Source organism: Chiloscyllium punctatum, chromosome 7 (assembly GCF_047496795.1).
Source record: "Chiloscyllium punctatum isolate Juve2018m chromosome 7, sChiPun1.3, whole genome shotgun sequence".
NCBI classification, from domain to species: domain Eukaryota; kingdom Metazoa; phylum Chordata; class Chondrichthyes; order Orectolobiformes; family Hemiscylliidae; genus Chiloscyllium; species Chiloscyllium punctatum.
In genome coordinates this window covers 113,609,113-113,636,024 of record NC_092745.1, presented here as the reverse complement: position 1 = coordinate 113,636,024, position 26,912 = coordinate 113,609,113, and the positions used below count along the sequence as shown (strand labels likewise).

Genomic DNA, 26,912 nt, shown 5'->3' with positions numbered 1-26,912 from the left:
GGTGGGAATCCCCCTAGTTATCACATTCCACCCCACCAATTTCCAAATTCAACACATCATCCTCTGCTATTTTGCCACCTATAGTCAGACCCCACCACCAAAAATACATTTCCCTCCCTACCCCTATCTGCATTCTGTAGGGACTGTTCCCTCCGTGACTCACTTGTTAGGTCCACATTCCCCACCAACACCCTCTCCACACTTGGCATTTCCCCTGCTGCCGTAAGAGGTGCAAAGCCTGCACCAATACCTTCTCCCTCACCTCCGTCCAAGCTCCCAAGGATCATTCCAAATCTGGCAGTGATTTACTTGCATATCCTCAAACCTCATTTACTTGTGGAACGGTTCAGAGAACATATCTAGTCTATATGCACCAAACAACCCCACTTTCCTGTAGCCATTCATTTCAACTCCCCCTCCCATTCCCCCCATGATGTGTCCATGCTGGGCCTCCTCCACCACCTAAACAAGGCCACCCACAAACCGGAGGAGGAACACCTCATCTTCCACGTTGGGGGCCTACAATCACACGGCCTCAACGTTGTATTCAATTTCCAAACCTCCCCTCCCCATCCCAGATCCAACCATCTGACTTGGCTCCATCCTCTTGATCTGACCTGTCTGTCCACCTTCCTTCCCACCTATCCTCTCCACGCTTCCCACCTATCATAATCATTTCCTATCTTCGCCCACCTATTGCAATCCGAACTATCTCTTCCCCAGCCCTACCCTCCCATTTAATTCTTGGCCTCCTTCCTCTTCCCAGTCCCGATGAGGGGTTAAGCCAAAATGTTGATTCTCTTGCTCCTCAGACGTTGCCTGACCTGCTGTGCTTTTTCCAGCACCACACTTTATTGACTCTGACTTCTCCAGCATCTGCAGTCCTCGCTATCTCCTGGAAACTCCACAAATTAGGGAAATCATTGCTGCTGCAATGACTGGGTGTCCCTGAATTGAACAAACTCTTGTTGTGAATGAAAGTAAAATTTGCTTCAGAACAAAATTCTTGATGCTTCCCAACTGAATTTTGAATTCTCTGCTTTGAAGTCAAAACAAAAATAATGGCTTAATTTATTTTTACATTATTTGTCATAAACCCAAAAGTATAATCATCTTATTCTATTGATACTGCAGGGGTTCTTCCAAGCTCTTGTTTGCAGTCAGATTTCCTCTAGGAACTGGCACATTTAGTTCTTGAATGACTTTGACCTTTTTTCAAAATATATGTAAGAACTTCACAGCATTAACCCATGTCCATCTGTCTCACTGTTTAAAGCAATCCAAAGGCCAAAACATTATGATACATTTTACAGATCCTCTGGTCCAGTGTACCTTCCTCAGAGACTACAGGCCATGTTAGTTTAACACGGGAAATTGTTGGAATTCATTATTTAGGAAGTAATAGCAGAATATTTGGAAAATCAAAACAAACTCCATCAGAGTCAGCATGGTTTTGTGACCCTAAATCTTGTGACGGTAAATCATGTTTAACAATGTGCTACAATTCTTTGAAGATGTTGTAAATGACAGGGATAAACGAGATCCTGACCATATAGCATGCCTGGACTTCCAGAAGGTATTTAATTAGGTGCTGCACGGAAAGTTTATACACAAGGTTCGGGGTAATTCATTAACTTGGACAGAGGACTGGTTAACCAATAGAAAGAAGAGTTGGGATAAATGGGTCTTTTTCTGGTTGGCAAGATATAACTAGTGGGGTGCCACAGGGTTCAGTTCTCAGGCCTCAACTGTTTACAATCTATGTTAATGACTGGGAGGTGGGGATGGAAGGACTGAAAGGTTATGAAAGCAGACAGAAAGTGGAAGTGAAGCCGAGACAAGATTAACCATAATCGTATCAAGTGGCAGAGCAGCCTCAAGGGGTTGAACTGCCTACTCCTGCTACTAGTTCTGACGCTCTTGGATCAAATTTTGGTCAGAAAACCTTTAGCTCACCTATCCTACCCAGCCAATTATCCTTTTTTCCCTACTGTGGCAGCCTTATCAATTATAAGCTGTATTAATCAGTATTCTGAATGAATTTAAGAACTGATTCATTTCCCTCTTGACACCTCTTAAAACTTTTGTGCCTGATTTACTACTGTAGAAATTTTGTGCATATATTCAATGCTCATTCACTCCTAAACATGTGACTTATATGAATTGCTCACTTACTAAATCCTCAATTTGTAATCTTTTTCTTGAATTTGTACATGGGATGTGCATGTTGATTGGATAGGCCAGCATTTATTGCCCATTCCCAATTGTCTAGATAGTAGTTAAGGGTTAACCTTACTAGAGTCTGGTGGCACGCGAAAACCCGGTCAGGCAAGGATGGCAGATGTTAACTTCACTAAAGGACTTCAGTGAACCAGATGATTTTAATGATAATCCAACAGTAGTTATATCAGCTCCAAAAGGCCAGCTCTTTCTTTAAAAAAAAACAAATCTCACCATATACCATCGTGGCTTTCTAACCCACATTCCTGGAATATTAGCCCTGGATTCTGGGTTACTAATCCAATGATATTACCACTATGCTACCTGTCTACATATGTCACAAAATTACTTCAGAAGAAACAGGATGTTGATAACTGAAGAGCATATTTTGCAACAACTCTTGCATTCCCAATATTAGACAGTGTCATATTTACCTGTTGTCCAATAAAGGTCTTAGCTGACTCTGCCAATTTTGAAAAGCTTCTTGCATATTCCATATCTGGATGTTTATCAAAAATAAAAGAAGATTAGGAATAAAATTCATTCACAAGATGATGGCATCGCTGGCTAGGCCAGCATTTATTGATCATCCATCATTGCCTGGAAGGCAAGTAAGAGTCAAACAGTTACTGTTATGGGTCTACAGTCACATGTAGGCAGACAGGTAAAGGTGGTAGATTTCCTTCCTTAAAAGGACATTGGTGAACCAAATGGGCTTTTCTGACAATCAACAATGATTTCATGTATATTGTTAGACTCTTAAATCCACATTTTTTTACTGAATTCAAATTTCCCTGTCTGCCATGGCAGGTTTCAAAAAATGGGTCCCCAAAACATTAGCTGGGTATCTATATTCATATGTAGTGATAATACCATTTGGCCAACACTCCCCATCGGGCAAGGATAATCAAAGTGTGGGATATCAGTAGGATTAGTGTTACTTCTGCAATTCCATTTTACAAAGGAGGTGAACTCACACCAGTGGGTAATTGTTTTAGTCAAGAGCTGAGTCAACAAGAATGGAAACGATGTAGAGGAAATGTAGAATTGTTTTTGTATTAGCTAAAATTGTATGTCAGAATGAAATGTGCCAATGAACAATAGTAGGTACGGTGGGCAAATAGATAAGGTGTTGTGAGAGGATGAAGTTAAGCTAGATACGCCTGTACAAACAGTAGGTATAAACATCTGCTTCCCACTTTTATGAAAACACAGGAACAAACCCCAATTAAAGGGGTCATAGGGATCAGAACGGCCTCGGGAAAGGCACAGATGAAGGGGGTAGATAATGATGAAGAAGGGATATGCCTAACAATGACCTATAACAGGGTAAGGTCAAACAGCCTTGTGAGACCAGAAATAAGCATTTTATCACAGACAAGGCCGGATAAGGCAAGAGGCAAACAGGGGTAGTGGAGGCCGGTCTTAGGGAAGTGGATGATGTAAGTAGGGGAGGGAGCAATGTAAAACAATGGACATTAAATCATATAAATATTATGTATGAATTGAACCTAGTGTGTGTATGTCTTTTGCCTCTTAGACACGGGACATCACACCCACTTGCAAGTGTAAAATAAATGACACTATTGATTCAGATCTTGTCTCGGACTGAAATTATTGAAGTGTGTGAGCTTTGTTTCTCACAAAAGCAAAAGTGGGACTGATAGTAGGAACCAAAAATATAATCCTCTTGAGACAGCAGGCAGCATGCAGCATGCCTGAGATACTAAATAAGTATTTTGTAAGAAAAGTATGCTACCAATTTCACAATAAAGTCATTAAGTTATATAAGTCCAAATGAAATGTAGCAGAGAGAAACATGAGTTACAAATTGCAAAGGTTCTAGTCAAAAATATTCAACTCCAATTAGGCACTGCTGGGAACTGAAAGATTTTAAATATTGCCCGTCATATCTTTTTTTAATCTTTCTCCTCTCACCTTAAAACTATGTCCCTCAGTCTTGAATTTGCCCACTCTAGAGAAAAGCCATCTGTCGTTTACCTTATTTATATCCCTCTATAAACCTCTATAATGTCACCCCTCAACCTTCTACACTCTTAATCAAACATGTCCCAACCTATCCAGCCTCTCCCCATAACTCAAACCCTCCATTCCTGTCAACATCCTGGTAAATCTCTTTTGAACCCTCTCTAGCTTAATAATATCAATCCTACTACAGGGAGACCAGAACTAGGCACAGTACTCCAGAACAGGCCTCACCAATGTCCTGTACGACCTCAACATAATGTCCCAAAGATTTGAGCAATGAAGGCAGGTGTGCTAGACACCTTCTTAACCGTGTCTACAGAAGATGCAAATTTCAAAGAATTATGTACCTGAACCCGTAGGTCTCCCTGATCTACAACACTCCTTTTATATGCATAAGTCTTGCCTTTGTTTATTTTACCAAAATGCAATTCCTATCCTGTCTTGCCCGTAAATACATCTGTACAATTCACTTCAATTACTTCTGTCGTAGCTAATTTCCCAATCTCTACACTAAATTCCTTCTAACTTCTTTATTTGACTTCTTCATCAATCTCAACTTTATAGTAGACATGATTTGGAGATGCCAGAGTTGGACTGGGGTGTACAAAGTTAAAATCACACGACACCAGGTTATAGTCCAACAGGTTTAATTAATTGGAAGCACTAGCTTTCTGAGCGCTGCTTCTTCAATAGGTGGTTGTGGAGTACACAATTGTAAGACACAGAATTTATAGCAAAAGTTTACAGTATGATGTAACTAAAATCATACATTGAAAAATATCATTTGTTAAGTCTCTCATCTGTTGGAATGACCATGATAGCTTCACTTCTTTCATATGTAAATCACAAAACTTTTTTAAAAAGTTACATTCTCAGGTTAACTGTAACAATTGGTGTCAGCCCAGATAATGTGTTGAAGATGTTCGCCCCGTGCGTGCGGTTGTCTGTGCCATAATGGTTAGACTGCTTCTCATTTAAAAAATTAGTTAACAGAGTCTTACATAGATTCATGCAGTTTTTGAGCAAAGTACAATGTAACTCTGCAAGTACAAATTCACCCCACAAAGATATATATGTGTGTGTGTTTCATTAAGTGGTCTAAGTCTGTGAGAGGATGCATGTATGAGTGTGGGAGTGTGCGTGTATTTCTGTGTGCATGTCTGTGTATAGGAGTGCTTGTGTGTATGTCTGGGGTGGGGGCTTGTGAGTGTCTGTGAGAGAGTGTATATGTGTATGTGTGTGTGTCTACACTGTCTCAGACACTCACAACCCCCCCACTCATGACTGTGTAGAGTAATCATGAATTGGAAGGCAGAAAGCTAGAATTGTTTGCAAACATGAAAGGAGGAAAGAGTGCATGGTTGCCTTAAGAGATAAAGTGCTTTACTAAGCTTAGATATTTATGCAGAAAAATGTGTCTGTTAGCAGCTGCAGATTACAGACAGTTCTGAAATTGAAACATGTATCAATTGGCTTGTTTTGATGTTTTGGCAACTAGCTTGAATCAGCCAATTAAAAATGAAAAGCCAACTGAATTTAAAGCTGACGGTTTTGACAATGTCACACCAATGTTATTGGAAGGAAATTGATTTGTCATCCATGGTATATAAGCAGAGGGTTTTTCAAAATCGGTGTGAGAGCCAACTGCCATCTGAAGTGAGTACAAATCCCCCCTCTGAGAAATAAATAAATACTTAGCTCTCACACAAAATAACTAAGCTCTTGAAAAAAAATCAGCAGAATAGAAACCACAACACTTCTAGCTAAGAGTCTTCACAGAAATTAAAGCAGGATCACCAGAAGAAAGACATTTGTGACTTGAGATCAGCAGAAGAAAGGCTGGAGAGACAGCAGAGAAGACAGAGCATTCCGGAAGACACATTCTGTGTCAACTTTCAGAGACTAAGTTTTAATTTATTGTTTTCTTATTACTTGGATTTATATAAGTGGGATCTTTGTTTATTGGCATACATATCAATATAATTTAGTTTAGTTACAAGATAATTAGTAGTTGGGGGGAATTGTTTGGTTGGTTAGTAATTCTGTTAATTTGTTCACTGTTAAATAAATAAATTGTTACTTGTTACTTATAAAATGAGTATCAGGGATTCCATTCAGTTAACCACGTTTAACAGATTGTGAGGAGCAAGGTGAGCTTCTCTGGGTGCTTTGGGTTTAATTATTAGAAGGGAACTTCTGCTCCCGCCATAACAGATTGGGGTTGGGGTTTCAGTTTAGTTAGCAGAGGGATTCGACCATTTCTCCTCCGTAACAAGAGGAAGGAGATGGACAGGTAGGAATGAATAGGAAGGAAAGTGGATTTATATTCAATCACCATCTTTAACAAAAAGGAACCTCCTAAGGTCCTTCACAGAAGCATCGTAAAGCGATATATAACACCTCAAAAGGAGATTACAGAGGAGGTATACTCAAATCGTACGGGAAAGGAACACTGCATGGAGAGAGAGAGCAAAACTGAAGATGTGCACCTCGGAGCAGAAACGTTGACGGAAGATTTGACAAATTTTCACGATCAACAATATTGATCAAGCACAGCTGTTTCCAGTGGCAGAACAGCTGGTAAACAAGAGATAACAGCTAGTATTTAACAAATCACATTTAAAACATTCATGTGAAGTGCCTTGTTAAAATAAACAGTGACCTTCATAAAAAATTTTAGAATAGCTTATGAAACATTTGGCCAAAGAAGTCATTTTAAAGACAGTTTTCCAGAGGAAAGTGAGGTAGAGACCTAAGAGGTTCAGGGAAGGAATTCTTAACAGCGAGTCATTCAATTTAGGTCAGTCTACATATGATGGCTGAGCTAAAATGGTGCAAATTAGAATAGAGACAGAACTTTAGATAGTGTCAGGTTTAGGAAGGGTAGAATACAGGCTGCTGGCACATATATATTTACAGTAAAGTCTAGGTAATAAAGGAATTGAGGAGTGAATCAGCATCAGATGAGTGAGGAAGGGTTGGAGACCAGTGACATTACAGAGGTGTTTGCTCTGATGGCAGCTGACATTGGTACATGCGCAGAACGGCACGGAGACTTTGGCGCTGACATTAGCGCATGCACAGAACGAAGCAACTAAAACGATCACCACTGTAATCGCACTATTGCGAACACTGGCAAGCCTTCTTGAAAATACTGTTCCCCAATTACATTAATGATGGCACGATGTGTTACTTGAAGCTTGTCAGGGAATCAAATATGACATCAAAGGTTGCAAATAGTTAGGTTTCTCCTCAATTTTCAGGGAGAGGGAGGTGTCGACATCTAAAAAGCAGAGTTTGTTGTGGAGGACAAAGACAATTAGAAAGTTTGAGGCTATGATTAGTTGGAAGAAATATCTGCGGTAGTACTAAATTGTTTCACAATTCTTCAGTGACATTATAGCCAAATTGCACTGTTGAAACGTGCTTTATGAGAACTATCAACACTGATCTTTTACTTTTGAATGTTGTGATTGAGGGCCAGCATGGAAATGAGAAAAAGGGCCCAGAGATAGATTTCACAAGAGCAGGAGCAGAATCCATTGAAGGTGATTCATTGGCAATGGAACTAAGTCAGCACAGCGTCGTCTGTCTGGACTAGTCAAGCAACAGCCTGACATTGTCTGTTAAATATGATTCTATGAGTCTGACTATGTCCTAGATAATATCATAATTCTTATGCCACTGGTAGGAAAGATGCAGCAGAGGTGATGACATGGTGGCATACAGTGGGAGGGTGTTGCCTTGGAAGCCCTCAACATTGACTGTGCAGCCAATGAAATCTTATGGCATCAGGTCAAAGATGGGTAAGGAAACCTCCTTCTTATCACACAGAAGCTACTCATCCCATCAATCAAATGAAATCAAATACCACTCGGAGAAAACACTGATGGTGGCAAGGGCACCTAGCATACTCTGAGTGGGCAACAACAGCATTACTGTTAACCAAACTGGTCGGGTTCTAAAAAGGACATTGTTGTTAGTCTCAGACTACATTAGATGGTTTAAGGAACCAAGTAGAAGGAAAAATACAGTTCACCTCAGCCTCACTAAATTTCCTGCAACACATGGGCCTGGTCCATGCAAATTTAGACAGTATATACTCGGTCCCCTCATCCAAGAAAATGGCAGATTTTACAGTTGAAGCCACAACACAGTGAACAACTTACCCAGATTTAGCCGTTTTTCCAACCAGGCTAAAATATCTTTGGTATATTTTGACCAAGTTTTGGCATACATCAGAGCTGACTCTATCCCACTGTCATTTTTAAGTAACATGTTGTCAACCTCCTCTGCTCGAAGAGCTCCTGAAAACAGGAAATGAAACATTAAAGAATGAGAGATGAACCAAATTTTCCAAGATATTGACGACAACACATGAAGTAATTTCTCCTGATCTCCCCTATTTCTACTGGTTTTGGAGTTGTGTAGGTACTGAATAGTGATAAAATTAGGGCTGGACTTTTTTCAGGACTGAAATTAGCAGACTTTTAAACACCAAAAGATAATAGGAGTTTGGAACTCACTTAGAGTCATAGAGGTGTACAGCACAGTGTCACAAAGCTAGTCCCTTTTCTTCTAAAAGCTATTCCTTGGTTCAAGGAGACTCTGTCCTTGATTTCTTCCAGAGGGGCAATAAACCAGGCTGGGCGCTGATCAGTCTGGTTTGGAACAAAGATGAAATGGATTTTGAGAGGCCTTTTGTCTATATGTAAACAAATGAGACTTCAGGCCAAAGTGGTCATGTTTTAGAAGTGACCTGTATAAAGAGAGGGGAATGGTCAGCTCTCCAGCTGAGCTGAGCTGAGCAGTTTTAGTTTGGTCTTGAACTAGGAGGTTCAACAGGGAGCTGTGTGGAAACTCTCTCTCTTTTCTGCTCTTCAACTTCAACCTGTAAGCATGTGTTCCATTTATGCTGATTTTTAAAGGGAGTTTGCTTATTGGGACTGTTGTGTATATTTGGAACAGTTTAATCAAGTCTAATTAGAACGGTTGAGTTCTGTAAAGGTTCTTTAATCTGTTCTCTGAGTTTCATTGTGTAACTTTGTGAATACATTTCAGTCTGTTTTAAAATCTAGTGGTCAACCTAACTATCTTACTTCGGGTAATTTTCACTGTCCACTTATCGAAACAAATTGCAAAGTTATGGTCTGGGACTGCCTGCTTAAGAATGTTTCGAGTGGTCTGTTCTAGTCCATAACAACAGAAACAGATCCTTCGGTCCAACTCGTCCATGCTGACCAGATATCCCAACCCAATCTAGTCCCACCTGCCAGCACTTGGCCCATATCCCTCCAAACCCTTCCTATTCATATACCCATCCAGATGCCTTTTAAATGCTGCAATGTACTAGCCTCCACCACTTCCTCTGGCAGCCCATTCCATACATGCACCATCCTCTGCATGAAAAAGTTGCCCCTAAGGTTCCCTTTTATATCTTTCCCCTCTCACCCTAAACTTATGCCCTCTAGTTCTGGACTCCTCCATCCCAGGGAAAAGACCTTGTCTATTTACCCTATCCATGCCCCTCATGACTTTATAAACTTCTATAAGTTCACCGCTCAGCTGCTGACGCTCCAGGGAAAACAGCCCTAGCCTATTCAACCTCTCCCTATAGCTCAAATCCTCCAATCCTGGCAAGTTTAAGTTTAAATCAGATCAGTTTTCCAAATAGAGGAACTAAGGATGTAGATCAAAGGTGGGAATTCTGAGTTATACTGTAGATCAATTCTGTTCTTGTTTAGTGGCAGAATGGGTTTGAAGGGCAAAACAGCCTACTTCTGTTCCTATGCATCAGCAACAAGCTATAGATTATGGACTAAATAAATAGTCACTATGACCACAAAATATACTTTACGTAAGTTGAAAATAATATCATGCCACTTCAAAGACAATGGAGTAAATTACTTGTAAAATAAATCAGTGGTGGTGTAAATATTTTAGTCATGGCTGATCTGCATGTAAATATCATATAACTATAGAAAGTAAAATTCCTAGATGGTAGTCATTTCCCTTACATAAAGTCTGCACACAACATAGACTAATTGGCGCAACATATAAAAATAAAGCTACACTCTTTTAAAGTATCTATTGCATCAATTGCAAAATTGGTTCCAAACATTATATACTCCATTGCTTTTTCTACCAAAGGTGCATTATTTGTTACTTTAGTCAAGTCAAATTTGTTTATGGTTAAGTAATCAATTAGGGTATTACAGAATTGAATAATGGCTGGCACCTAATGGCAGGAGGAGGAAAACATTTGGATATATGATCAGCATGCTAGGTGACTAAACACCACTGAACTAATAATGTAGATTAGTCATTGAGATTTACAAGAAAGGACTGGAATTTATATACCTTTCATAATTTAAGAAATGTCCTCACAGCCAGTGATGTACTTTTATGAAGTGTAATTGCTTTTAGTATGGGAAATATGTCCTATTTGTACACAAAGTTACACAAATAAATTACCAATTATTCTGTTCCAATGATGTTGCTAGATATAATTGAAATGCTATAATACTGATTTGAAACATTAAGCTCCATATCCCCTCCACCTCCCCCAAGAATAGATGCACATGATTCCTTGGTGCTTGCTTAAAAAATCCCTTCGTATCTCAACCTTATGACTCAGGTGAGTGCAACCACAGTGGCATGGCTGAATTCTAAATTTCAAACATTACACATGTTGATTTATTTCATAACAAATAATTTGTAACCTGCAGTGCATAATTTCTATTTCAGTATTTTTGCACATCTACATGGAACTACCCACTTAGAGTCAAACAGCATGGAAACAGACTCTTCGGTCCATCTATTCCCTGCCAACATTGTTCCCAAAAACTAGTCCTGATTGCCTGCATTTGGCCTATATCCCTCCAAAATTTTTCTATTCACGTACTTATTCAAATGGTTTTTAAATGCTGTAACTGTTTGTGCATCCACCACTTCCTCGGAGTTCATTCCATGCACAAACCACTCTGTGTAAAAACACTGCTCCTCATGCCCTTATTAAATCTTTCTCCTCTCACCTTAAAAACATGCTCCCTAATTTTGAACTCCTCACCCTAGGGAAAAGCCCTTGGCCAATCACCGTATCTTTGCCCCTCATGGTTTTATAAACCTCTATAAGGTCATCCCTCAACCTCCTATGCTCCAGTGAAAAAAGTCCTGGCCTATCTAGCCTCGCCCTATAATTCAAACCCTCCATTCCAGGCAACTTTGTTTAAATACTTTCTGAACCCTCTTGAATTTAATATCCTTCCTATAGAAGGGCAACCAGCACTGCACATAAGAACATAAGACATAGGATTGGAAGCAAGGCCATTCGGCCCATCGAGTCCACTCTGCCATTCAATCATGGTTGATGGGCATTTCAACTCCACTTACCCGCATTCTCCCCGTAGCCCTTAATTCCTTGTGACATCAAGAATTTATCAATCTCTGCCTTGAAGACATTTAGCGTCCTGGCCTCCGTTGCACTCTGCGGCAATGAATTCCACAGGCCCACCACTCTCTGGCTGAAGAAATGTCTCTGCATTTCTGTCCTGAATTTACCCCCTCTAATGCTAAGGCTGTGTCCATGGGTCCTAGTCTCCTCACCTAACGGAAACAATTTCCTAGCGTCCACCCTTTCCAAGCCATGTATTGTCTTGTAAGTTTCTATTAGATCTCCCCTCAATCTTCTAAACTCCAATGAATATAATCCCAGGATCCTCAGCCATTCCTCGTATGTTAGACTTACCATTCCAGGTATCATCCGTGTGAATCTCCGCTGGACACGCTCTAGTTATATCCTTCCTGAGGTGTGGGGACCGAAACTGGACACAATACTCCAAATGGGGCCTAACTAGAGTTTTATAAAGTCTCAGTAGCACAACGGTGCTTTTATATTCCAATCCTCTTGAGATAAATGACAACACTGCATTCGCTTTCTTAATCACAGACTCAACCTGCATGTTTACCTTTAGAGAATCCTCGACTAGCACTCCCAGATCCCTTTACGAATTTTCTCACTGCTTAGAAAGTAGTCCATGCTTGTATTCTTTTTTCCAAAGTGCAAGACCTCGCATTTGCTCACATTGAATTCCATCAGCCACCGACCACTCTCCCAAACTGTCTAGATCCTTCTGCAGCCTCCCCACTTCCTCAGTACTACCTGCCTGTCCACCTATCTTCGTATCATCGGCAAACTTCGCTAGAATGCCCCCAGTCCCTTCATCCAGATCATTAATATATAACGTGAACAGCTGCGGCCCCAAAACTGAACCCTGCGGGATACCACTTGTCACCGGCTGCCATTCTGAAAAAGAACCTTTTAGAACATAGAACATAACAGCGCAGTACAGGCCCTTCGGCCCTCGATGTTGCGCCGATCAAAGCACCCCTAACCTACACTAAGCCACTATCCTGCATATACCTATCCAATGCCCGCTTAAATACCCATAAAGAGGGAGAGTCCACTACTGCTACTGGCAGGGCATTCCATGAACTTACGACTCGCTGAGTGAAGAACCTACCCCTAACATCAGTCCTATATCTACCCCCCCTTAATGTAAAGCTATGCCCCCTTGTAATAGCTGACTCCATACGTGGAAAAAGGTTCTCACTGTCAACCCAATCTAACCCCCTAATCATCTTGTACACCTCTATCAAATCACCCCTAAACCTTCTTTTCTCCAATGAAAACAACCCCAAGTGCCTCAGCCTTTCCTCATAGGATTTTCCTACCATACCAGGCAACATCCTGGTAAACTTCCTCTGCACCCGTTCCAGTGCCTCCACATCCTTCCTATAGTATGGCGACCAAAACTGCACACAATATTCCAGATGCGGCCGCACCAGAGTCTTATACAACTGCAGCATGACCTCAGGACTCCGGAACTCAATTCCTCTACCAATAAAACCCAGTACGCCATATGCCTTCTTCACTGCACTATTTACCTGGGTGGCAACTTTCAGAGATCTGTGTACATGGACACCAAGATCCCTCTGCTCTTCCACACTACCAAGTAGTCTACCATTAGCCCAGTAATCCATCTTTTTATTACTCTTACCAAAGTGAATCACTTCACACTTAGCTACATTGAACTCCATTTGCCACCTTTCTGCCCAGCTCTGCAGCTTCTCTATATCCCGCTGTAACCTGCCATATCCTTCCTCACTGTCTACAACTCCTCCGACTTTCGTATCATTCGCAAACTTGCTCACCCAACCTTCTAACCCTTCCTCCAGGTCATTTATAAAAATGACAAACAGCATTGGTCCCAAAACAGATCCTTGCGGAACACCGCTAGTGACGGCACTCCAAGATGAACCTTTGCCATCAACTACTACCCTCTGTCTTCTTCCAGAGAGCCAATTCCTAATCCAAACCTCCAACTCACCCTCAATGCCATATCTCTGTATTTTCTGCAGTAGCCTACCATGGGGGACCTTATCAAACGCCTTACTAAAATCCATATATACCACATCTACCGCTTTCCCCTCATCTACCTCCTTAGTCACCTTCTCAAAGAATTCAATAAGGTTTGTGAGGCACGACCTGCCCTTCACAAAACCATGCTGACTATCCTTGATCACATCACTCTTATCCAGATGTGCATAAATCCTATCCCTTACAATTCTCTCTAAGACTTTGCCCACAACAGAAGTGAGACTCACTGGCCTATAGTTACTAGGATTATCCCTACTCCCCTTCTTGAACAAGGGAACCACGTTTGCTAGCCTCCAGTCCTCTGGCACTACTCCTGTCGACAAAGAGGACACAAAAATCAAGGCCAATGGCTCTGCAATCTCCTCCCTTGCTTCCCAGAGAATCCTAGGATAAATACCATCAGGCCCAGGGGACTTATCTATTTTCACCCTTGCCAGAATTTCCAACACCTCTTCTCTACATATCTCAAAGCCATCCATTCTACTTATTCGTGCCTCAGTATTTATATCGACAACAATGTCCTGTTCCTGAGTGAATACTGACGAAAAGTATTCATTCAGCGCCTCCCCAATCTCTTCAGCCTCCACACGCAACTTCCCATTACTATCCTTGATTGGACCTATTCCTTCCCTAGTCATTCTTTTATTCCTAACATACCTATAGAAAGCCTTAGGGTTTTCCCTAATCCTACCAACTAAGGACCTTTCATGTCCCCTCCTTGCTGCTCTTAGCTCTCTCTTCAGGTCCTTCCGGGCTACCTTATAACTCTCAATTGCCCCTATTGAACCTTCACGCCTCATCTTTACAAAGGCCGCCCTCTTCCGTTTAACAAGGGATTCCAACTCCTTATTAAACCACGGCTCCCTCACACGACCCTTTCCTCCCTGCCTGATAGGTACGTACTTATCAAGGACACTCAATAGTTGCTCCTTGAACAAGTTCCACATATCAATTACGCTCTTGCCTTGGAATCTACTTTTCCAATCCACACATCCTAAGTCATGCCTCAACGCATCATAATTTCCCTGCCCCCAGCTATAACTCTTGCCCTGTAGTACACACTTATCCCTCTCCATCACGAGAGTAAAAATCACCGAATTGTGGTCACTGTCCCCAAAGTGCTCACCTACCTCTAGTTCTAATACCTGGCCTGGTTCGTTACCCAGAACCAAATCCAGTATGGCCTCACCTCTTGTAGGCTTATCTACATATTGTGTCAGGAAACTCTCCTGCACACATTGCACAAACACTGACCCATCTAACGAACTTGAGCTATAGCTTTCCCAATCAATATCAGGAAAGTTAAAGTCTCCCATAACAATCACCCTATTACTGTCACTCTTCTCCTGAATCATCTTCGCAATCCTTTCTTCAACGATTCTAGGACTATTAGGAGGCCTGTAAAAGACTCCTAACAGGGTGACCTCACCTCTCCTATTCCTAACCTCAACCCAAACTACCTCAGATGGCAAATCTTCGTCCATCTTCCTTTCCACCGCTGTAATACTATCTTTGACAAGCAAAGCCACACCCCCCCCTCTTTTGCCCCCACCTCTGACCCTACTAAAACATTTAAACCCTGGAACCTGCAACAGCCAATCCTGTCCCTGATCTAGCCACGTCTCCGTAATAGCCACAACATCGAAGTCCCAGGTACCAACCCACGCTGCGAGTTCACCTACCTTATTTCGTATATTTCTGGCATTAAAGTATACACACTTCAAGCCACTCTTCTGTTTACAGGCACCCTCCTTTAAGATTGATGCCATATTCCTAACCTCCCTACACTCCAGGTCCTGCACCCTAAAGCTACAGTCTGGGTTCCCATGCCCCTGCAGAGTTAGTTTAAACCCCCCCCAAGAGCACTAGCAAACCTCCCCCCCAAGGATACTGGTGCCCCTCAGGTTCAGGTGCAGACCATCCTGTTTATAGAGGTCCCACCTTCCCCAGAAAGAACCCCAGTTATCCAAGTACCGAAATCCCTCTCTCCTGCACCATCCCTGTAGCCACGCATTTAACTCTTCTCTCTCCCTATTCCTCGACTCTCTATCACGTGGCACGGGTAACAAACCAGAGACAACAACTCTGTTCGTTCTAACTCTGAGCTTCCAACCTAGCTCCCTAAAAGCCTGTCTAACATCCTCAGCACTCCTCCTACCTATGTCATTGGTGCCAATATGGACCACGACTTCAGGCTGCTCCCCCTCCCCCTTAAGGACCCGGAAAACACGATCAGAGACATCACGTACCCTTGCACCTGGGAGGCAACATACCAAACGTGAGTCTCTCTCGTTCCCACAAAACCGCCTATCTGTGCCCCGAACTATCGAGTCCCCAATTATTATTGCTCTGCTCTTCTCCACCCTTCCCTTCTGAGTAGCGGGGACAGGCTCCGTGCCAGAGGCCTGAGCCCCGTTACTTACCCCTGGTAAGTCGTTCCCCCCCACAAGTATCCAAAACGGTATACTTGTTCTTGAGGGGAACGACCACAGGGGGTCCCTGCACTGGCTGCTTCCTCCCAGTCCCCCTCACTGTCACCCATCTATCTGCCATCTTTGGAGTTACTACTTCCCTATAGCTCCGATCTATGACCCCCTCTGCCTCCCGAATGATCCGAAGTTCATCCAACTCCAGCTCCAGTTCCCTAACACGGTCTTGGAGGAGCTGGAGATGGGTGCACTTCCTGCAAGTGTAATCAGCAGGGACGTCCATGGCATCCCTCACCTCATACATGTTGCAGGAGGAACATTGCACTGCCTTCACTGCCATCCCTCTAAAGCTAACCTTTATTTTAAACAAAAAACTGGGTCTAAAGAATACAACAAGCAAAATTCGGCACTTACCTCCTTACCACAACGGATCTTATTATTAGGTTAGAGGAGGAGGGCGGGTGGGAGGCACTACCTCCGTAGTGCCTCGGGTTCTTCAGCTGCGCGCTTTTAAAGGGGAAACAAACCTACCCAGGTAAGCTTACGCACTACCTGCTCTCTGCCTTCTGTCAGACAGCCAATCCCCATCCATACCAGTAGCTCACCTTGAACACCATGGGCCCTCACCTTGCTCAGCAGCCTCCCGTATGGCACCTTATCAAAAGGCCTTCTGGAAGTCTAGATAGACCACATCCACTGGGTTTCCCTGGTCTAACCTACTTGTCACCTCTTCAAAGAATTCCAACAGGTTTGTCAGGCACGACCTCCCCTTACTAAATCCATGTTGACTTGTTCTAATCCAACTCTGCTCTTCCAAGAATTTAGAAACCTCATCCTTAATGATGGATTCTAGAATTTCACCAACAACCGAGGTTAGGCTAATTGGCCTATAATTTTCCATCTTTTGTCTTGATCCTTTCTTGAACAAGGGGGTTACAACAGCGATCATCCAATCATCCGGGACTTTCCCTGACTCCAGTGACTTTTGAAAGATCTCAACCAACGCCTCCGCTATTTCCTCAGCCACCTCCCTCAGAACTCTAGGATGTATCCCATCGGGGCTAGGAGATTTGTCAATTTTAAGACCTTTTAGCTTTTCTAGCACTTTCTCTTTTGTAATGGCAACCATACTCAACTCAGCTCAGCTCCCTGACTCTCTTTAATTGTTGGGATATTACTCATGTCTTGGCTGAAAATGTGTTGCTGGAAAAGCGCAGCAGGTCAGGCAGCATCCAAGGAGCAGGAGAATCGACGTTTCGGGCATGAGCCCTTCTTCAGGAATCCTCACTTTCTCCCCTCTCCTGCTCCTTGGATGCTGCCTGACCTGCTGCACTTTTCCAGCAACACATTTTCAGCTCTGATCTCCAGCATCTGCAGTCCTCACTTTCTCCTATTACTCATGTCTTCCATGGTGAAGACTGACGCAAAGTACTTGTTAAGTTCTCCTGCTATTTCCTTATATCTCCCATCACATAGAAGAGGCTTCATCAACTTCGTGGACAACCTCAACATAATGTCTTAACTCCTACACTCAAAAGGTCTGTGCAATGAAGGTAAATATGCTAAGCACCTTAACCACCCAGTTTATGTGTGATGCAAATTTAAAAAACATTAGAGACCTAGTAGTTCTGGTCCATATTCTACAATGCTACCCATGGCCCTACCATTAACTGTACAAGAGCTGCTTTGTTTATTTTACCAAAATGCAATACCTCGCATTTATCCAAACTAAACTCCATCTGCCACTCCTCAGCCCCTTGACCCAATTGATCATGATCAATTTGCAATCTTAGGTAACTTTCTTCACTGTCCAGCAAACCACTAATTTTGGTGTCACCTGCAAACTTACTAATCATGCCTCGTATATTCTCATCCAAATCATTTATATAAATGACAAACAAAAGTGGACCCAGTACTGATCCCTGTGGAGCACTGCTGATTACAGGCATCCAGTCTGAAAAACAATCCTCTACCAGCACTCTGCTTCCTACTGTCAAACCCATTTTGTATCCAATTGGCAAACTCACCCTGAATCTCATGTGATTAACTTTACTAATTAGTCGACCACGCGGAACCACGTAAATAACATCTATTGCTCTGCCCTCATCAATCTTTTGGCTACTTCCTCAAAAAACACAATCGAGTTTGTGTGACACGATTACCCTCACACAAACCACTCCAACTATCCCTAACCAGTTTTTGCCTCTCCAAATGTGTATAAATCCTACCTTTCAGAATCACCTCCAACAACTTACCCACAACTCATGTCATGCTCACAGCTCTACAGTTTCCATGCTTCTCCTTACTGCCTTTACTTGATATATAAACTGAACATTATTTCCAAATGATTATGCAAAAGGTATGAAATGATGTATCAAAGTAACACATCACTGGGAAAATAATTTAACATGTCGGTGAAATAATTTAGCAGCCTCAAAGCAACTGACCAGAATTGAAAAATATTCTATTATTTTTATACTTTAAGTTGAAATCACTAATGGGCCCATAATTCCCTACTGCCAGCGTGAGGAAAACTCAAAAGTGGTGTTAAGGCACATGAAGTTAATATCTGAATAACTTCTCTGATATTTGTTTTTGAATTACTATGGTACATTGATGCAATTCATTTTCAAAAGACAATAATATATTACCATGTTTTTAAATGATCGATCAGAAATATGGACTCTGAGCAAACTGATATGGGTGGACAGTAAACAAATTAATCCTTGGACCAGATAAACTGTCCACATCTAGAATGGTTTAAAAAAACGTTATTTAGACCAAGTGTTGCTCAGCTTTTAACTGTAAATAAAACACCCAGCAAGAACAGCATATTTGATATACTTCTAACTAAACCACCAAAATCAGAAGGCAAAATGGACTCACCCAATTGGTTTGGTTAACATATTCAGGATTAGTTTACATAAGAATCATCTGGGCTGCAGATGAACTTGGAGTGGGAGGGTAAAGATCCAGTGGTTGTGCACATAGGTACCAACGACAGATAAAACTAGGGCAGAGGCTCTGCTAATAGAGTATGAACAACTAGGAACTAAATTAAAAAGCAGAACCAAAAAGATAGTAGTCTCTGGATTACTAGCTGAGTCACAAGCTAACTGGAACAGGGTCAATAAGATTAAGCAGGTAAACGTGTGGCTCAAAGATTGGTGTGGGAGAAACGGGTTCGAATCTACAGGACACTGGCACCAGCACTGGGGAAGAAGGCATCTGTTCCGTGCTGGGACCAGGGTCCCAGCAACTTACATAACTAGGGCTGTAGACAGGGCTTTAAACAAAATTGGGGGTGGCTTCAGTTATAAGGGGAAATTAGAAAATCCAAATTAAAAGAGGAGGTAAGATTGCAGAACTCAGGAGAGGTTATAAAATCTCCAGCACAAACACAGATAGGACAGAATATCTGGAAAGGGTTAGCAATCAAATTCCAAGTACACTGGACAAACGAATGACAATGAGAAGAGTGACGGTTAATACAGGACTGAAGATATTATACTTGAACATAGACAGTATAAGGGATAAGGTAAATGAGCTTGTGAAGCAGATCGAAATCGGCAGGTCTGATGTGGTGGGCATCACGGACATGTGGCTGCAATGGGATTGGGATTCAGAGTTTAATATTCAAGGATATACATCCTATTGAAAAGATAGGCAGGTGGGCGGAGGGAATGGGCCTATTAGTAAGAAATGAAATGAAATCAATAGTAAGAAATGAAGTAGGGTCAGATGATGTAGAATCTGTGTGGGTAGAGTTGAGGGACTGCAAAGGTTAAAATAAAGCACAGTTGGAGTCATGTAGAGGCTTACAAACTGTAGTCAGGAGCTGGGTTGCAAGATACACCAGGAGATAAAAAAAAGATGTATAGGAAAGGCAAAGTTAGAGTGTTCATGGGGGATTTCAATTTGCAGGTGGACTGGGAAAATCAGGTTGCTAGTAGTTCACAAGAAAAGGAATTTGTGGAATGTCTATGAGGTGTCTTTTTGGAGCAGCTTTTGATGGAGCCAACAAGGAAACAGGCAATACTGGATTTAGTGTTGCACAACGAGGCAGATGATAAGGTGAAGGTGATGGAACCCTTAGGAAGCAGTGATCATAACATGATTGAGAGAGAGACAATAGAATCAGAATTAATGGTATTTCAGCTAAATAAAGGCAACTATTAAGGCATGAGGGAGAAGCTGGGTAGAACTGACTGGGCGAGGGGTCCAGTAGGAAAGACAGTGGAACAGCAACTGCAGGAGTTTCTGAGAGTAATTCAGGAGACACAGCAGAGATTCATCCCGAGGAAAAACAAGCATAGAACAGGAGGATAAGACAACTATGGCTAACAAGAGAAGTCAGGGATAGCATAAAAGCAAAAGAGAAAGCATTTAACGGAGCGAAGAACTGTGGGAAACCAGAGGACTGAGAAGCTTACAAAGACCAACAGAGGGCAACAAAAACAAAGGAGGGAGAAGATTAAATATGAGTGTAAGCCAGCCAGTAATATAAAAGGAAGACTGTAAGAGTTTTTTTAGATATATAAAGGGCAAAAAAGAAGCAAAAGTGGACATTGGGATGCTGGAAAATGACGCTGGAGAGATAGTAGTGGGGAACAAAGCAATGGCTGAGGAACTGAATAATTACTTAAAGTCAGTCTTCACAGTGGAAGACATGAGTAATTTCCCAAAAATTCAAAAGAGTGATGGGGCAGAGCTGAATATGATGGCCATCACCAAGGAGAAGGTACTAGAAAAACCGAATGGCCTGAAGTTGGATAAATCACCTGGACCAGATGAACTATACCCCAGAGTTCTAAGGGAGATAGGTGAAGAGGTAGTGGAGGTGTTAGTGGTAATCGTTCAGGAATATCTAAAAAACAGGAAGGGTCTCAGATGACTGGAAAATCGCTAATATAACATCCCTGTTTAAAAAGGCAGTAAGGCAGAAGACGGAAAATTACAGATCAATTAGCCTAACCTCAGTTGTGGGAAAGATTCTGGAATCCATTGTGAAGGATGATATTTCTGAATACTTGGAAGTGTATGGTAAAATAGGGCAAAGTCAGCATGGTTTCATCAAGGGTAGGTCATGCCTGACAAATCTGCTGGAATTCTTTGAGGAAGTAAGAAGCAGATGAGATCAAAGAAAGCCAATGGATGTTATCTACTTGGACTTCAAGCAGGCCTTTGATGAAGTACCACTTGGGAGGCTACTGAGTAAGATAAGAACCCATGGTGTAGAGGCAAGATGCTAGCATGGATAGAAGCTTGGCTGACTGGCAGAAAGCAGAGAGTGGGGATAAAATGGTCCTTCTCAGGATGGCAGCCGGTGACAAGTGGTGTTCCACAAGGCTCAGTGTTGGGACCACAGCTTTTCACTTTATACATTAACGATCTAGATGAAGGAACTGAGGGGATTCTGGCCATGTTTGCAGATGATACAAAGATAGGTAGAGGGACAGGTAGTATTGATGAAGCAGGAAGGCTGCAGAAGGGGAGTGACAGGTTAGGAGAGTGGGCAAAAAAGTGGCAGATGGAGCATAATGTGTGAAAGTGAGGTCATGCACCTTGGTAGAAAGGATAGAGGCATGGACTATTTTCTAAATGTGGAGAAAATTCAGAAGTCTGAAGTGCAAAGAGACTTGGGAGTTCAGTCCAGGATTCTGTCAAGGTAAATTTGCAGATTGAGTCAGTAGTTTGCAATGATGTATTTATTTTGAGAGGATTTGAATATAAAAGCAGGGATGTACTTCTGAGGCTCTTTCAGGCTCTGATCAGGCCACATTTGGAGTATTGAACAGGATTGAACAGCTTCACATTTGAGGAACGTTTGAGGACTCTGGGTCTGTACTTGATGGAGAGGGACTCACCCTCACCTCCTTCCACCTATCGTATTCCCAGCGTCCCTCCCCCCTACCCTTTATCTCAGCCCGCTTGGCACATTAGCCTCATTCCTGAAGAAGGGCTTATGCCCGAAACGTCGATTCTCCTGCTCCTCGGATGCTGCCTGGCCTGCTGTGTTTTTCCAGCACCACATTTTTCAACTCTGTACTTGATGGAGTTTAGAAGAATTGGGGAGGTGGGTCTAATTGAAACTTACAGAATACTGAATGGTCTGGATAGAGTGGATGTTGGGAAGATGTTTCCATTGGTAGGAGAGACTGGGACCTGAGGGCACAGCCTTAGAGTAAAGTGAAGACCCTTTACAATGGAGATAAGGAAAAACTTCTTCAGCCAGAGAGTGGTGTTCTATGGTATTCACTGCCATAGAAGGCTGTGGAGGCCAGGTCATTGAGTATATATAAGATGGAGATAGATTGGTTCTTGATTGTAGAGGGGATCAAGAGTTATGGGAAGAAAGCGGGAGAATGGGGTTGAGAAACATATCAGCCACGATTGAATGGCAGAGCAGAGTCAATTGGCTAAATGGCCTAATTTCTGCTCCTATGTTTTACAGTCTAAGAGTTGTAGTATCGCAAAATTTATAAGATTTGTAAAGTTTATTAGTACCTTGTAAGTCATCCTTTTCATGAATTGATCCTCGAGATCCCATGGACAGGTTTTCATAAGACTAAAATTAAAAAGAAAACTCATTAATTTTACAACGGGCAAGATATTTATTCAGAAGGAGTACTTCATATTTGAACTGTGAAATTCCATATCATCAGAATCACGTCAGCCGGGAACTTTTAAATTGTTTGTTTGCACTTAAAAGCTGCAGCTCATTAAACATAGTGTTTTTTTAAAACTTCCAATAGCTATGTGACAGAAAAGAGATAAATTGTAAAATCAAATCTAATTGTTGCAAGAGAGATACACAGTATGGACATGGCTGATCCTAATAAACACTCAGGCTGGGATTGTATGCTCAGTATTCATGACATACATATAGGCATCTTCTCAGTTTAAGCTTGCTGAAAACAATTACAGAAACTGACATATACATTCCATAATAGTGCAATAAACACAGTTAACATTTTCAATCATGCTCCAATGTTAATTGCCTTAAGCTAGAATTGTTCTCCTTTGAGTAGGTCACCCTACTGCTAGAGTACAGGGAGAAACTGATTCCAGTGGCAGGTTACCATGGACACAGGTACAAAAGTTAATTGGTTCAGAAGCCAGACATGAGAGAATGTTTGTAATGCTCAATGAAAATTAGATAGATAATTGAAGGAGAAAAATATTGCAGAACGAAAACAAAGAAGCCAGACTAACTGAGTACGTCTTTCAAATAAATACATGCAGGATCAAGTGGCCACCTTTAACATTTTAAGCTTCTATTATTTTATGAACATGTCATAGTACTACATAGTGTAATTCTTCTGTGAACTTACACGGCTTCGTCCATTCAATGGAAGTCCCATAGATGAACCATAGTCTACGTCTCCCATGAGGAAGTCTGAAATGCTGCAAGGCAAATTGTTTGATTAAAAGATTTACACAATTAGCTCCATGCTTAATACTTCTTTAAACTGACGTGCAAATTCTTTCATTTCTTCTGAAAAACTCAATTTATGCAACTACATAATACATCTAGTACACCAATGCATGTGACTCAAAACTTCCAAAGTACTTTATATTTTTATGTAGCACTTTTACAACATCTATATTTCTTCTGTATCTTTTCTGTATTTTTAGCTAAACTATTCAGCATTAATGCTATTTTCAAATGCATAAGGTGAAGCAAGAGTAACTACCCTTGACATAGAGTGTGGCACCTAGGAGCCCAAGGAAAACTGAAATCAGGAGGGAAGCACACCACAGTCACTGCAGCAGGAGTTCTTCAGAAATATGCTAGAGGCCCAGCCAACCTCAACTGTCTCTGAGGCATACAGATTCTTGATAAGCAAGGGATAAAAGATTATCAGGATTAATGGGAATGTGGAGTAACCTAGAGTTATAATCTTGCTGAATAGCAGAGCAGGCTCAAAGGGCTAAGTGGCTTACTCCTCCTCCTAACTCACATACTCAACAATTACATTCATCCCCATTAAGGTCAGAAATATGGATTTTTGTGATAGTTGCACAATCTTTAGTATCATTTATGACTCTTCAGATGCTGAGCTAGTCCATCCATATAAAATACATGACAACCCTCTGGCTTGACTAGCAATCATGTTGCACAAATGCTTGTTAATGGTCATGTCCAGCAAGACTCTGCTTTCCTTTTGATATTCACCAGCAATATAATGGGTGAATTCCCCATTGAAAACCAACGTTCTGGGATTACCACTGATCAGAAACATCAGAATTAGGATTCTGAATAGGCTATTCGATTTATGTACCCTGCTCCGCCATTTAAAAGCTCATTGGACTGCAGCCTCAACTCCACATTCCTGCCTACTGTGATAACCATAGATTCTTGATAAACAAACATCAAACACTGCAAAAAATCTTTACAATCCTAAACCTAATTTCTCCAATACACAAAACACAGGAGCTAAAGTAGGCCCTTTTGCCTCATGAGTCTGCTCTGCCAATCAGATTGTGCATGGTCCCATATTCCTCAACTCTAATTTCCCACTGTATCCCCATAGCCTTTGATACTCATACCATTTAAAAAATTCTTTCCATCTCTGCTCTGAATTTACTCAACACTAAGTCTCCACAGTAACAAATTCCACAGATTCGCTACCCACAAAGCAAAATTCCTCATTTCGGTCTTAAATGGGTGACTCCTTTTTCTGAAATTATGCCCCTCTGTTTCAGACTTCCAACAAGAAAAAACCTCTGTGCATCTACTCTATCAAACCTTAATACATAATAGAGCATATATATATATATGTATTCATTCATTCTTCTAAACGTCAACCTCTCCCCATAAGAAAATCCCCATAAGAGAATCAATGAAGTGAACCTTTTCTGGACTGCCTCTAATGCCAGCATATCTTTCTTTAAAGAAAGGGAATCAAAACTATTCACAGCATTTTAGGCTTATGACTACTGCTTTTTTACAGTTTTTGCAAGACTTATGCATTTCATATTACATGTCCTTTCAAAAAGGCCAACAGACCATTTGTCTTCTGTTACCCTGTGAACTTGGACGATAGCCTTTTATGATTCAGGCAGAGGACCCTCAAAATCATCTGTGCTGCAGCTTTCTGTAGCATTTCTGCACTTAATGTTATTCAGCTCCTCTATTCTTTTTGTCAAAGTGCAGAACCTCACATTTTCACACATTATATTTCAAAGTTTTTGCCAACTCACAACCTTCACATATATTCCTCTGGAGACGTTCCAACCTATTTTTGTCATTTGCAAACTTCCCATTGGAGATTTGCTTGCTGAGCTGGAAGGTTTGTTTTCAGATGTTTCGTCACCATACTAGGTAACATCATCAGTGAGCCTCCGGTGAAACGCTGGTGTTATGTCCTGCTTGCTATTTATATGTTTTGGGCTCTTAAGGTGGATGATATTATTTTTGATTTTTTTTTCCTCAGAGGTTGATAAATGTGGTACAAATTGATGTCTTTCTTGATGGAGTTCCAGTTTAAATGCCAGGCCTCTAGGAATTCCTATGTGTGCCTCTAATTAGTCTGTCTTCGGATGGATGTTTTGGCCCAGTTGAAGTGGTGTCCTTCTTTGTCTGTATGTAAGGATACTAGTGATAGTGGGTCATGACTTTTGGTAGCTAGTTGGTATTCATATATGCTGGTGGCTAGTTTTCTGCCTGTCTGTCCAATGTAGTGTTTGTTACAGTCCTTGCTTGGTATTTTGTGAATGACATTAGTTTTGCTGGCTGTTTGTATAGGGTTCTTTAGGTGCAAAACTAATGTCATTTACAAAATACCATGCAAGGATTGGTTTATCAAAGAATTCTTAGAAATTATGTGTGCAGTTACTTCCTTTGTTATCCTAGAATGCATTCCATCAGGTCCAGGGGACCGATCAGACTCTAGTCCCATTAGCTTCCCTCGCACATTTTCTTTGGTTATTTGATTTGTTTCCCCTCTCACTTTGCTCCTATATTATTTCGTATATTTTAAACGCTATTAATGTCTTTCACCATGAAGACTGATGCAAGACATTTAATCAACTCCTCATCCATTTCCTGATGCCCCATTATTATTTTCCCAGCCTCATTCTCTAAGTAAGTACTTGCAGAACAGAGGTACTTGAAAATAAACAAAATGTGATAAATACACAAAATATTCACTTTGAATCTAGTTCAATATCATATCAAAGTAAGGTGAACAACTGGTAGATAAATTTTGGAAACATAAAGTAGCAAAATATTAAATGAACAAATTACGCTAAAACATTACACAAAGTAAGGGGGAACAATGGCAGACTAGAGGTTACCTTTAGAAACAAATACATTTACAAAAACAGAATGCTTTTTGTTCAATAACTGGAAATTTTAAAAGTACATTAGTGATGTTCTGACCACTTTAGCCACAGCTTTAAGCTAGCAGAGGATTTGTTTCTTGAAAATTTTAAAAATTTTCAGGAATAAACAGGATATTGTAAATCAACAACCTTAATGGGTAATTATAAATGTACATTTAAATCAAAATGAAACACAGGATATTCTTGTCAAGAAAAAAGCCTTTCCTCTTAGAAGCTTTATTATTCAAGATTGCAAATTGTGCTTTACATGGAAGACAGGAAATTCAATATTTTTAATTGATCTCACACTGAAGCTCATAAGAAGTACCTAAAAGCACTAGTAGCCCTAGAAAGAAAGTACACAAAAATATAACTTTTAACACTGAAGCAGCAGTTTTACCTGGTGCTCGTTCGTCATTCCCAAGTCAAAAACTCACTTACAAATACAATTTAAAATAATAAATATATAAATGCAGTTGCTGTAAGAATGTACTGGAAAACAGCAT

The 26,912-nt window shown here is 41.2% G+C and overlaps 1 protein-coding gene across 2 annotated transcripts in view; it reads right to left on the bottom strand.

The window, feature by feature from the left end:
- LOC140480054 (rho GTPase-activating protein 29-like) overlaps window positions 1–26,912 on the bottom strand; it is a 127,379-nt gene that overhangs the window by 39,953 nt on the left and 60,514 nt on the right. For both annotated transcript variants that reach the window (XM_072574618.1, XM_072574620.1), the window contains 4 exons: window positions 23,412–23,484; window positions 22,585–22,645; window positions 8,379–8,516; window positions 2,655–2,719 (listed from right to left, as the gene is read on the bottom strand). In XM_072574618.1, coding sequence (XP_072430719.1) covers window positions 2,655–2,719; window positions 8,379–8,516; window positions 22,585–22,645; window positions 23,412–23,484 — 337 coding nt within the window. The remainder of the gene's footprint in view (window positions 1–2,654; window positions 2,720–8,378; window positions 8,517–22,584; window positions 22,646–23,411; window positions 23,485–26,912) is intronic.